The 13,464-nt window shown below is 42.8% G+C and overlaps 1 protein-coding gene across 2 annotated transcripts in view; it reads left to right on the top strand.

Moving 5' to 3' along the window:
• The window catches only part of LOC140715951 (uncharacterized), a 50,144-nt gene that overhangs the window by 24,288 nt on the left and 12,392 nt on the right, over positions 1-13,464 (top strand). For both annotated transcript variants that reach the window (XM_073028550.1, XM_073028549.1), the window contains exon 7: positions 5,727-5,770. In XM_073028550.1, the coding sequence (XP_072884651.1) occupies positions 5,727-5,770 (44 nt within the window). The remainder of the gene's footprint in view (positions 1-5,726; positions 5,771-13,464) is intronic.

Here is a 13,464-nt window from a genome sequence, read left to right as displayed (position 1 = left end):
TTCGTAAACTTTTTCTCGTCGCTGTTTATTGCAGCTGCGTGGCAACAAAGGGTGTATCCGCGGGAGCATTTCAGATGCTGCACGTTCGCAGTAATCACTGCATTTTCACAATCATTCTCTTCAACGCAATGCCGGCACATCATTTCTTAGATATAGGCCTAAAACGACTCATAATTCTCCACGTGTGATCTGACCATGTCCTCATAAATCCGTGCTTTTATATTCCAGTGCTCTTTATATTCCATTGCATTGCCTTCCTTTCCGAGGGATATAGACCAAACTCAAGGAATAAAACTGATTCATTGCTATAGGCATAATTCGATGATTTATGACTCTATCATCCTTATACCTAAAGGTCCTTTTATAACACAATTCAGTATAGTGCTGTTGATCATATTCAATAATAAATGTGATTGAACTGAATATAGGTCATATCATATGCTGTTTATGAGGATATCACCAGAACTGGAACAAATAGAAAGTATAGCTGACGGGGTAATCCGTTGGCAGCTGCCCTTCAAGAAATCGGGTTGTAGGTATATATTGCGAGGAGAGTGTGAAGATGAAGGCAATATTCTCCTAAACAGGGGTCTGGATCCAAATGCAGAGCAGCAGAGACGATATATCAGTGAAATAAAGCTAATAATTGACCAGAAATTAGCAATTCATGAGGGGCACAAAACAAGAGAGAACAGAAACTGAGCACAATAGGCAACAAGGAAAACTTCAGTTAGGGAGATGAAGAGCTGGGAGCAAATGGTTGATACCGGTTGGTTCGATGAGTAAACAAAGACTATGGGTGAGAACTGGAGTTACATAGTCTGCAGAGTATGAGTCTGTAACAAATGGCAGATGAATCATATTAGTTTAGCGGAGACGGGTAAACGCCTGAATGTGTAGGTTGAGAGGTGTCAACAGGAGAAGACTTGACAGAACCAAGTAAGTGTATTCCAACTGTTAAAACAGTAGGAGAGACATGACAAGGCATTTTACAACAAATAAAGCTATCAGCGAATTTTAGAAGCACTCGGAATGGTATTTTCATCCAGCTTTTCTTCTTTACAGCTTTAGCCCTGAAACAGTGTCTGTTTCAATCTCCTGTGAGTGCATCAGGTGCCAATCTATGTTAATGTCATTTGACTTTGTTAGCATTTTCGTCAATTCGATCAGATTCTGCCATTCACTCACGTCAATAAGGCTCTTTACTTTAGCCAGCAAACCTACCATAAAATCCACAGTCACACAATTATATGTGCATAGGCAAGCTTACTTAATAAGTTTGCAGATGACACGAAATTGTGTTTTGTTGATTGTGAAGGTTACCATAGATTATTAGGGTGGAGAATCAACACCTTATATTTCGTCTGGATTCCCACCAACCTGATTATAAGAATATCGATTTCTCCTTCTGCTGAACAAAATTCACCCCCCGCACTCATTCACCACTCTGACCTCTTACTTCCTTTCACCTATTAATTCACCCTGGGTCTCCTCCTCCTTCCCTTTCTCCTATTGTCCCCTCTCCTCTCCTATCAGATTCTTTCTTATCCAGCCCTTCACTTTGCCCACCCACATGGCTTCACCTATCACTTCCCAGCTAGTCTCTTTCTCCCTCCTCCCACCTTTTAACTGAAGTGTCTCCCTCTTCCCTCTCAGTCCTCACAAAGGGACTCGTCCGGAAACATCGACAGTTTACTCTTTTCCGTAGACGCAGCCTAAGCTACTGAGTTAGTCCAGAATTGTGTATGTGTTGCCTAGGTAGATTATAGTGGGATTTTGCTTAGACATGGAAATGGGCCGATAAGTGACAAATGGATTTCATTGCTCATGAGTATGAAGTGATGCAATTTTGAAAGTCAAAACAGCGTAGGATTCATATAATGAATGGGAGGAACTTAGGAGTACGAGTGCATAGTTCGTTGAAGACAGAGTCACTGATCGACATTTATCTCTTACTTTCTTTTATCGTTGATCCTGGCTGCGTTCCTGGCACCTACTATCCGCCGTGTAGAACAAACTCTCTTGCAAGTCTGAAAAAAATCCTCCAAAACCAGATAGAGGTGGAGGAAATGACACGGCTGATCAGAGATGGTATCGCGGCTGCAGAAAAGGAGGAAGTCATGGAGGGATTGTCTACTGAGTCTCTGTGGGAGGAATTTAGGAACAGGAAGGAGGTCACACAATAGTTCATCAAGGAGCAGATTGGGAGAAATATCCTGGAACGGTGCAGTAACAACAAGGTTGTTGTGATGGGGGATTTTAATTTCCCCAATATTGATTGGCATCTCCCGAGACCGAGGGGTTTAGATTGGATAGAGTTTGTTATATGTGTTCAAGAAGGTTTCCTGACACAGTATGTAGATAACCCTACAAGAGGAGAGACTGTACTTGATCTGGTATTGGGAAATGAACCTGGACAAATGTCAGATCTCTCAGTGGGAGAGCATTTTGGAGATAGTGATCATAATTCTGTCTCCTTTACAATAACATTGAGATAGGAAGATAGGAACAGACAAGTTAGGAAAGTGTTTAATTGGAGTAATGTGAAGCTATCAGGCAGGTGCTTGGAAGTATAAATTAGGAACAGATGTTCTCAGGGAAATGTATGGCAGAAATCTGGTAAATGTTCAGGGGATATTTGCATGGCGTTCTGCACAGGTACGTTCCAATGAGACAGGGAAAGGATGGTAGGGTACAGGAACCTTGGTGTACAAAGGCAGATAGAAATCTAGTCAAGAAGAAAAGAAAATCTAGGTAACGATAAAGATCTGGAAAATTATAAGACAAAAAGGAAGGAGCTTAAGAATGAAATTAAGAGCCAGAAGGAGCCATGATAAGGCCTTGGCGAGCAGGATTAAGGAAATTCCCAAGGCATTCTGCAGGTAGGTGACGAGCAAGACAATAAGACGTGAGAGAATAAGACCAATCAAGTGTGACAGTGGAAAAGTGTGTATGAAACCGGAGGAGGTAGCGGAGGTACTGAATGAATACTTTGCTTCACTGTGGAGAAGGAGCATGACGAGTGTAGGGATGACTTACAACGGAATGTAAAGCTTGAGCATATAGACATTAAGAAAGAGGATATGCTGGAGCTTTTGGAAAGCATCAAGTTGGATAAATCAACAGGACAGGACTACTGTGGGAAGCGAGGAAGGAGATTACAGAGGTGGTTCATTTTGGCAAGTCAATTATGATGATAGAATGTAGTATTAATAGTAACACTCTTGGCAGTGCGGAGGATCAGGGGGATCTTAAGGTCCGAGTCCATATGACACCCAAAGCTGCTGCAAAGGTTGACTGTGTGGTTAAGAAGGAATACGGTGCATTGGCCTTCATCAACAATGGGACTGAGTTTATGAGCCGAGAGGTAATGTTACAGCTATATAGGACCCTAGTCAGATCACACTTGGAGTACTGTGTTCAGTCCTAGTCACCTCACTACAGGAAGAATGTGGAAATTATAGAAAGGGTGCAGAGAAAATTTACAAGAATGTTCCCTGGACTGGCAAGCATGCCTTATGAGAATAGGTTGTGTGAACTGGGCCTTCTCTCCTTGGAGCGACGTAGGATGAGAGGTGACCTGATAGAGGTGTATAAGATGATGAGAGGTACTGATCGTGTGGATAATCAGAGGCTTTTTCCCAGGGCTGAAATGGCTAACAAGAGAGGACATAGCTTTAATATGCTCGTAAGTAGGTACAGAGGAGTTAAGTTTTTTTTAATGCAGAGAGTAGTGAATGCGTGGAATGGGCTGCTGACCACGGTGGTGGAGGTGGATACAATTGCGTCTTTTAAGAGAGATTCTTTGATAGGTACATGGAGCTTAGAGGGGAAAAAAAGAGAGCTATGGGTAACACTAGATAATTCCTAAAGTAAGTATATGTTCTCCACAACTTTGTGGGCCGAAGGGTCTGTATTGTGCTGTAGGTTTTCTATGTTTCTATACTATGGCTCCTTCTGCTATTTTGTAACCAATTCAGTAGCTTAACCTGGAAAGTATGTGATCTTAACCGCTGGGATTGAATTGACTTTATTTCTTATATCCTTCACATACTTGAGGAGTAAACATCCTTAGGCTACGTCTCCGTCTGAATATGCAAATTGTAGTAATTTGTAATAAATAGTACGTACAGTAAGACATACATCAGAACCGTCAACATAGGTTAGATACGTAATTGTGCCAGCATAAGTTTACCAGTGTGGCCTGGTGGAAGAAGCTGTCCTGTTGGTCCTGGTTTGAATGCTTCCCGAATGGTAGCAGCTGGAACAGTTTGCGGTTGGGGTGACTTGGGTCCCCAAATTAGGGCCCTTTTATGCACATGTCATTGTAAGTGTCCTGAATTGTGGGAGGTTCACATCCACAGATGCGCTGGGCTGTTCGCAGCACTCTCTGCAGAGGTCTGCGATTGGAGGAAGTACAGTTCCCATTCCAGGCAGTGATATAGCTAGTAAGGATGTTTTCAATTGTGCCCCTGTAGAAAGTCCTTAGCATTAGGGGACTCATGCCGAACTTTTTCAACCATCTAAGGTGAAGGAGGCACTGTTGTGCTTCACCACACAGCCGGTATGTACAGACCACGTGAGACCGTCGGTGATGTGTATACCAAGGAACTTGAAGCTGCTCACCCTCTCAACTCCAGAACTATTGATGTCAATAGGGTTGAGCCTATCTCCTTTCTTCCTGTATCCATAACCAGCTCCTTCATTTTTGCGAAATTAAGTAAAAGGTTATTTTCTTGAGTCTGCCTCGTTATTATTTGAGATAAGGCCAACCAGCCTGTCAGATGGGAAATTGTCCACGGCCATCATAAAGCCCATGTAGGTAAATCCTTTTGGTCTGCCCACATCAATTCTTTCGAAAGCAAAACTCAATCAAATTCGTCAGAGTCTATTTTCAATGCAGGGAGCTTCTGTCTGTCCCTAATCAGTCGTTGCCTTTCTAAGTGCAGGACCAATATTTTTTATTCAAAATTCTGGAGTTTTCTTGTCAATCTTCAGTATATAAGTGTAAAGGAGTATGAAATTATTGCTTTTCCGGATCCAATGCAGCATAAAAAGCACAATAAGCACGAAGAACACAATTAAAAACACAATCAATATAAATAGGTAATATTAGCTAATATAGGTGGACTGATTGCATGTACATAAGGTGACGCTAGGCACAGGAAAGAGAAGTACCTCGAGAATAGGGCAATCTGACAGCACTGTTTTGATAATGAGGTTGTGAAGGTGTGGGTTAATACATGTGGGTGTTGATAGCTTAACGGCTGAGAAGAAGTAACTGTTCTTGAATCCGGTTGTTCTGCGTGGATGCCAGGACCACCAGATAAATCCTGTCTGCCGAAATTATTTTGCAGGAACGTTCCCACCACGGATGTTGGGCTCGCTATCCTGTTGCTACATTGTTTGTTATTGGAACCATTCTTAAAAAGGGACGCAACATTAGCTACACTACAGCCTACCAGAACTTCATCCGTGTTTAATGATGCCGCACAGAAACATCTCTTCCATTGCCTGAACAATTGATTTCCTTGCTTCACACACAAAGCAACTTTCCAATGCACCTTACCCGTGAGGACGTAATCAATCTTAAGTAAACGCCCATTACCACAAATATTTGCTTTGAAAAGAACGACATTCAAAAATCGAGTTGCTTTGTGTTTTTTCCCTTGGACAGAATAGGAAATAAGCCTATTAATTTCTGTATACTGTTTTCCTTGCTTTAGGGATAATCTATGGACAACACTGGACAGCAATACCTGTTCTCCATGTAAGTCTCATTTGCATCAAATAAGTTTAAGTTCCTTATTGAAAGCCCTGTATGTCGTTTTACACTTGCGTGTATTGTGACCTGCAAAAATTGTAGCATGTAAATTTATACACTGTACAGATAACTTTTAGTGATATGTGACCATTAAAATGTACGTCAGCAGTGTTGATTTACCAAAATAAGAGAGGAGGCCTGCAGAACTGAGAGAAAAAAGTAGAATGGCAGTTCCAAACATGAGAAGTAATGCAATGTCAGATTATGCGCCATTATCCACCCTTGACCCTTCTCTCTTTCCCACTTCTGATAAAACTTCCCTGCACCTGAAGCATTAACTATTTTTCCTTCCACATTTGCTGGGATCAGGTCCCGATGAAGGGTCTCAGCTCAAAACGACAACCATTTACTCTTTTCCATAAATGCTGCCTGGCCTGATGAGTTCTTCCAGCCTTCTGTCTATGTGTGTTGCTGAGTTGTTATTTCAGATTTCTGGCATCTTCAATTTTTTAAAAATGTATTTTCCAGTGCCAACAATTCAATGCTTTCCGTTTTTCACTGTAGTTTGATATCGTAGTATTTGGACTAGAAAATGTTAAGTTTCGGAGTTTTTCTTAAATGTTGCCATGTGGTCAAGATGTATTCACTTAGAAGAAATTCTAGGCCGTCTCTAGAGTAGGCTACATAGTCAGCACAACATTTTGGGCCGATGGGTCTGTAATGTGCTGTAGATTTCTATGGTCTATGTTTTTATGTAAAATATCAGAATCGGGATCAGAATCAGGTTTATTATTACCGGCATGTAACGTAAATTTTGTTAACTTAACGGCATCAGTTCAATGCAATACATAATACAGAAGAGGAAAAAAAGGAAATAAATAATAATAATAATAAATGAATAAGTATATCAATTATAGTATACGTATATTGAATAGATTATAAACGTGCATGAAAAACAGAAATACTGTTTATTAAAAGAAAAGTGAGGTAGTGTCCAAGGGTTCAATGTCCATTGCGGAATCCCATGGCAGAAGGGAAGAACCTGTTCCTGGATCGCAGAGTGTGTGCCTTCAGGCTTCTGTACCTCCTACTTGATAGTAACAGTAAGAAAGGGGCATGCTCTGGTTGCTGGAAGTCCTTAATAATGGACGCTGCCTTTCTGAGACACTGCTCCCTTGAAGATGTCCTGGGTACTTTGTAGGCTATCACCCAGATGGAACTGACTAGATTTACAACCCTCTGCAGCTTCTTTCGGTCCTGCGCAGTAGTACGCCCCCTCCCTCACCCAATACCAGACAGTGATGCAGCCTATCAGAATGCTCTCCAAGGTACATCTATTTGTTGACATGCCAAATCTCTTGAAACTTTTAATGAAGTATAGCTGCTGTCTTACTTTCCTTATAACTACATCGATATGTTGGGACCAGGTTAGATCCTTAGAGATCTTGATACCCTGGTAATTGAAACTGCTCATCCTCCACTTCTGATCCCTCTATGAGGATTGGTATGTGCTCCTTCGTCTTACCCTTGCTGAAGTCCACATTCAGCTCTTTCGTCTTACTGACGTTGAGAGCCAGGTTGTTGCGGCACCATTCCAATAGTTTCCATATCTCACTCCTGTACACCCTCTCGTCACCAGCTGAGATTCTACCAACAATGGTTGTATTGTTATGATACGGCAATAATGAATATAGAATTAAGACAGGTTTTTTTATAAACAAATAAACATTTATTTAAACTCTGCTCAATAAAAATGAAAAGTAAACAAACGACTAACTTAACCGGAAGTTAACTGCTATACGGCAACTCGAACAGTTCTTAAAGCGACAAATGCGAAAGTCCAAATGATTTATACAGTCAATTAGGACACTTTCCTAAAGTAACGAATTCCTCGACGATGTGACGTTACTGCTGATCCCAGCCGAAATATGCCTTACCCGAAGGATTCACGATGAAGGAAATAAAAACGGTTTGAAGGAACTGACCTTTTCCTTGGCGAATAACACTGCGCCCAACCCTTTCTGCTCTTACAATGCAGGGGCTATCTCGGATGCAGGTTAATATTTCCGGAACGAAGATCCAATAAGGTCGATCCCGTATTAAACCGCCGATGACACCAATTTTACTCGATCCTTCGGGTTTCAGTACTTCGGTAAATCTTCACTCTCCAATACTTAGACTTTAAAATTAAATCGAAGATACATCAAACATAACTGGCTGTGACTTTCAAAACTGCCAGCACAACGACAATGTATCTTACAGTAAGAGCTAAAACTCCACTTTAAAACAAAACTGCGACATGAAATCAAATACGCAGCATAACGGAGTAATGGACGACTTAAACGACGTCCCAACCCCGTTTTATACCTGTTGGAATAGGCCACCACATGACCTCACACTGGCGGGAAAATACATCAGCCCACCATCACAAGACCATTACATCACGCTCACCAGATACTCAATTACATCATGGTTATAAGACAATCACAAGATACCCACGAGGTATCTAACAGTACCATCAGAAAACTTATAGATGGTATTTGAGCTATGCCTAGCCACACAGTCATGTGTAGATAGAGAGTAGAGCAGTGGGCTAAGCACACACCCCTGAGGTGCGTCAGTGTTGATCCTCAGCGAGGAGGATATGTTATCACCAATCTGCACAGATTGTGGTCTTCCGGTTAAGAATTCGAGGATACAATTGAAGAGGTTGGTACAGAGGCCCAGGTTCTGCAACTTCTCAATCAGGATTGTAGGAATGATTGTATTAGATGCTGAACTATAGTCGGTGAACAGCATCGTGACATCTGTGTTTGTGCTGTCCGGGTGGGCTAAAGCCGTGTGGAAAGCCATTGACACTGCGTCTGCCGATGACCTATTGTGACGATAGGCAAATTTCAATGCGTCCAGGACTTTGCTGAGGCAGGAGTTCAGTCTAGTCATGACCAACCTCTCGAAGTATTTAATCACTGTCGATATGCCTGTTACCGGGTGATAGTCATTAAGGCAGATCACATTATTCTTGTTAGGCACTGGTATAATTGTTGACTTTTTGAAGTAAATAGGAACTTCCACTCTTAGCAGTGAGAATTGGAAAATGTCCTTGAACGCACACGTTAGTTCGTTGGGACGAGTTTTCAGACACTTACCGGGCACTCCATTGGAACATTCCGCCTTGCGAGGATTCACTCTCTTTAAAGACAGCCTATCATCAGCCGCTGAGACTGAGATCACAAGGTCATCAGGTGCTGCAGGAATCTTCACAGCTATAGTCGTGTTCTCTCTTTCAAAGCTGGCATAGAAGGCGTTTTCATCTGGTAGTGAAGCATCACTGCTATTCATGCTATTTGGTTTCACTTCGTAGGAAGTAATGTCTTGCAAACCCTGCTAGAGTTGCCGTGCATTCGATGTCACCTCCAATCTCGTTCGAAATTGTCTCTTCGCCCTTGAAATAGCCCTAGGCAAATCATACCTGATTTCCTGGTACAGGCCTAGGTCGCCAGACTTGAATGCCACAGATCTTGAATATAATATGATTAACACGGCTTTGTCAAGGGAAGCTTGTGCTTTGCCAGCCTGATTGAAGTTTTTGAGGATGTGACTAAACATATTGATGAAGGAAGATCAGTAGATGTAGTGTATATGGATTTCAGAAAGGCATTTGATAAGGTACCCCATGCAAGGCTTATTGAGAAAGTAAGGTGGCATTGGATCAGAAGGGACATTGGCTTTCTGGATCGAGAACTGGCTCGCCCACAGAAGGCAAAGAGTGGTTGTAGATGGTTCATATTCTGCATGGAGGTCGGTCACCAGTGGAGTGTCTCAGGGAACTGTTCTCGGATCCTTACTCTTCGTAATTTTTATAAATGACCTGGACGAGGAAGTGGAGGGATGGGTTAGTAAGTTTGCTGATTACACTAAGGTTGAAGGTGTTGTGGATAATCTGGAGGGCTGCCAGAGGTTACAGCGGGACATTGATAGGATGCAAAACAGGGCTGAGAAGTGGCAGATGGAGTTCAACCCAGATAAGTGTGAAGTGGTTCATTTTGGTAGGTCAAATATGATGGCAGAATATAGTATTAGTGGTAAGACTCTTGGTACTGTGGAGGATCAGAGGGATCTTGGGCTCCGAGTCCATAGGATGCTCAAAGCAGCTGCGCAGGTTGACTCTGTGGTTAAGAAGGCGTATAGTATATTGGCCTTCATTAATCGTGGAATTGAATTTAGGAGCCGAGAGGTAATGTTGCAGCTATGTAGGTCCCTGATCAGACCCCACTTGGAGTATTCTGCTCAGTTTTGGTCGCCTCAGGAAGGATGTGGAGGCCATAGAAAGGCTGCTGAGGAGATTTGCAAGGATATTGCCTGGATTGGGAAGCATGTCTTATGAGGATAGGTTGGATCAACTCGGCCTTTTCTCCTTGGAGCGACGTAGGATGAGAGGTGACCTGATAGAGGTGTATAAGATGATGAGAGGCATCGATCGTGTGGATAGTCAGAGGCTTTTTTCCCAGGGCTGAAATGGTTGCCACAAGAGGACACAGGTTTAAGGCGCTTGGGAGTAGGTACAGAGGAAATGTCAGGGGTAAGTTTTTTACTCAGAGAGTGGTGAGTGCGTGGAATGGGTTGCTGGCAAATGTGGTGGAGTCTGATACAATAGGGCCTTTTAAGAGACTTTTGGATAGATACATGGAGCTTAGAAAAATAGAGGCTATAGGTAAACCCTTATAATTTCTAGGATAGGGACATGTTTGGCACAACCTTGTGGCTGAAGGGCCTGTATTGTGCTGTAGGTTTTGCATGTTTCTTTGTTTCTATCCAGCCTTCAGCAGACGACGTACCTCCTGGTTCATCCGCGGCTTTTGGTTTGGAAATGCACAGTAAGGCTTTGTAGGCACACACTCTTCCTCAGGTTTTAATGAAGTCGGTAACAACTGCAGATACTAATCCTGATTCGAAGATCAATCCCTGAATAGAGTCCAGTCCACCAATTCAAAGCAGTCCTTTAGACGCTCCTGTGTTTCCCTTGTCCTTACCTTCTTGGTCCTCACTGCTGGTGCTGCAGTCTTCAGTCTCTGCCTATACTCAGGGAGTAGAAGTACAGCTAGGGGATCAGATTTCCCGAAGTGAGGGTGTGAAGAGCGCGGTATGCATTCTCGATGGTGGTGTAGCATTGGTCCAGTGTTTTGTTTGCTCTGGTATTCCAAGTGATTTGTTGATGGTAATTGGTTAGTAATATTTTTCAGACTGGCCTGGTTAAAGTCTCCCAAAACGATGGTGAAGGCATTAGGGAGTGCTGTTTCGTGCATGTTTATCCCATTTCTCAGATAATCTAAAGCTTGATTGGCATTGTCCTGAGGTGGAATGTATACTGCTACCACAATGACCCGGAAAACACGCTTGGTAAGTAAAAAAAAAGGCACGTAACTGCTAGATATTCCAGGTATGCTGAGCAGAATTGGGACAGCACTGTTATATTTGTGCAGCAAGAAGAGTTGATCATGAAGCATACTCCTTCACCTCTGCTTTCCAGAGACTATAAATGTACCCTGACGGTATACAGTAAACCCCTCGATCTGAATCGTTGCATCGGCATGGAAGTGGTTAACCAGGATTCCGTGAAACAAAGGATACACGTGTTCCTAATGTCCCTCTGATTCGGCACCCGAGCTCTGAGATCATCGATTTTATTCACCAGACATTACACCTTTGTCAGCAAGATAGCTGGTATAGAGAGTAGAATAAGAATAAGAATTCACCAGAACACTACTATATAGGAGAATTCGGAAGTGTAATTCTGCTGTCGAATTGAGACACCTGACTATAAGGAGATTGCTGGCGGATGAATTGAAATTGCTGATAAAAGAAAGATATTTTACAGAAAGTTCGTGGGAACAGGAGGTCGAAATGTGAAAGATGTCAAATGGAATCTACCATTACGTGCAAGGTCTTTAATGTACAAAATCTAGGAAATTTAGAAGTTTACATAGATCAATGTCACGTAGCACTGTAACATGACATATGGCCCACGATGCCTGTGCATGGTGCGATGCGAAATTAAAGTACCCACCTTTGCCTGCACATGGTGCATATAACTACACCTCCTGTACATCTGTAAGTCTATCTAAAAGCCTTCGGTACACCGCAGTCGAATCCGCTTCCATTCACACTCCTGGAAGCTAATAATAAGCTATAATATTATCCTACAACAAAGTGCTACTTCAACGTATTTTGAGTCAGTATGGCTTGTATTCTAGAGTGATTACTGCTGCTTCTGAGGCCTCCGTCGGTCAGAGTTGAACTTGCACACTGAGTCCTAGCTGTCTAGATACACAAGACTGGGCAGTACAATATGGAGAGCAACCTGTTGCCCATGTAGCAAGTTCCCTCTCTTCGCATCTGGTGAACCCAAAGGAACAGCTGAGACCAATAGAGTGTGGTATAAGCAGCTTCGCAGGGGCTCTCTGTAGGCATTGAACTCAATGTGGCACTGCCTTATGGAATCCAACTCCCTATTTTCCCCTTGGGATTTACTCCCGACTTCTTCCCCATGTGCGGATATAGCCGCAAGGTAACTGAGGTTTCAGATCAGGGTGGTCCTTCTTCTAGATGAGCTGCCAACCACGCTGATGGGCCCAACTTTCCTGAAGTGACTGGTTTCAAGGCGCCAGAAACCTGCCTTTATCCCTTTTCCTTTAGGTATAAAAGGTTCCGCTGGGCGTAGTAGCTAGGCCACACGTGAAGGCCAGGAACTGGACTTAGTTACATAGAAACATATAAACATAGAAAACCTACAGCACAATACAAGTCCTTCGGCCCATAAAGTTGTGATGAACACGTCCCAACCTTAGAAATTACTGGGCTTATCTCTAGCCCTCTATTTTACTAAGCTCCATGTACCTATCTAAAAACCTCTTAAAGGACCTTATCGTATCCGACTCCACCACTGTTGCTGGCAACACATTCCATGCACTCACCACTCTCTGAGTAAAAAACTTAACCCTGACTACTCCACTGTACCTGCACCACAGCACCTTAAACCTGTGTCCTCTTATGTCAACCATTTTAACCCTGGGAAAAAGACTCTGACTATCCACATCATTAATGCCTCTCATCATCTTGTACACCTCTACCTGGTTAACTGTCATCCTCCTTCGCTCCAAGGAGAAAAAGCCGAGTTCACTCAAACTATTCTCATAAGGAATGCTCCCCAATCCAGGCAATATCCTTTTTAATCTCATCTGCACCCTTTCTATGGCTTCCCCATCCTTCCTGTAGTGAGGCGACCAAAACTGAGCACAATACTTCAAATGATGTCTGACCAGGTTCCTACATAGTTGCAACATTACCTCTCGGCTCCTAAGTTCAATTCCATGATTGATGAAGGCCAATCCACCATACGCCTTCTTAACCACAGAGTCAACCTGCACAGCTGCTTTCAGCACCCTTTGGACTCAGAGTTTAAGATCCCTCTGATCCTCCACACTGCCAAGAGGCTTACCATTAATACTATAATCTGCGATCATATTTGACCTACCAAAATGAACCACTTCACACTTATCTGGGTTGAACTCCATCTGTCGCTTCTCAGTCCTGTTTTGCATTCTATCAATATTCTGCTGTAACCTCTGACAGCCCTCCACACTATCCATAACACCTCCAACCTTAGTGTCAGCAGCAAACTTACTAACCCATCCCTCCAC

The sequence above is a fragment of the Hemitrygon akajei genome, chromosome 24, assembly GCF_048418815.1.
Source record: "Hemitrygon akajei chromosome 24, sHemAka1.3, whole genome shotgun sequence".
Classification (NCBI taxonomy): domain Eukaryota; kingdom Metazoa; phylum Chordata; class Chondrichthyes; order Myliobatiformes; family Dasyatidae; genus Hemitrygon; species Hemitrygon akajei.
This window is presented reverse-complemented; position numbering and strand designations above follow the sequence as displayed.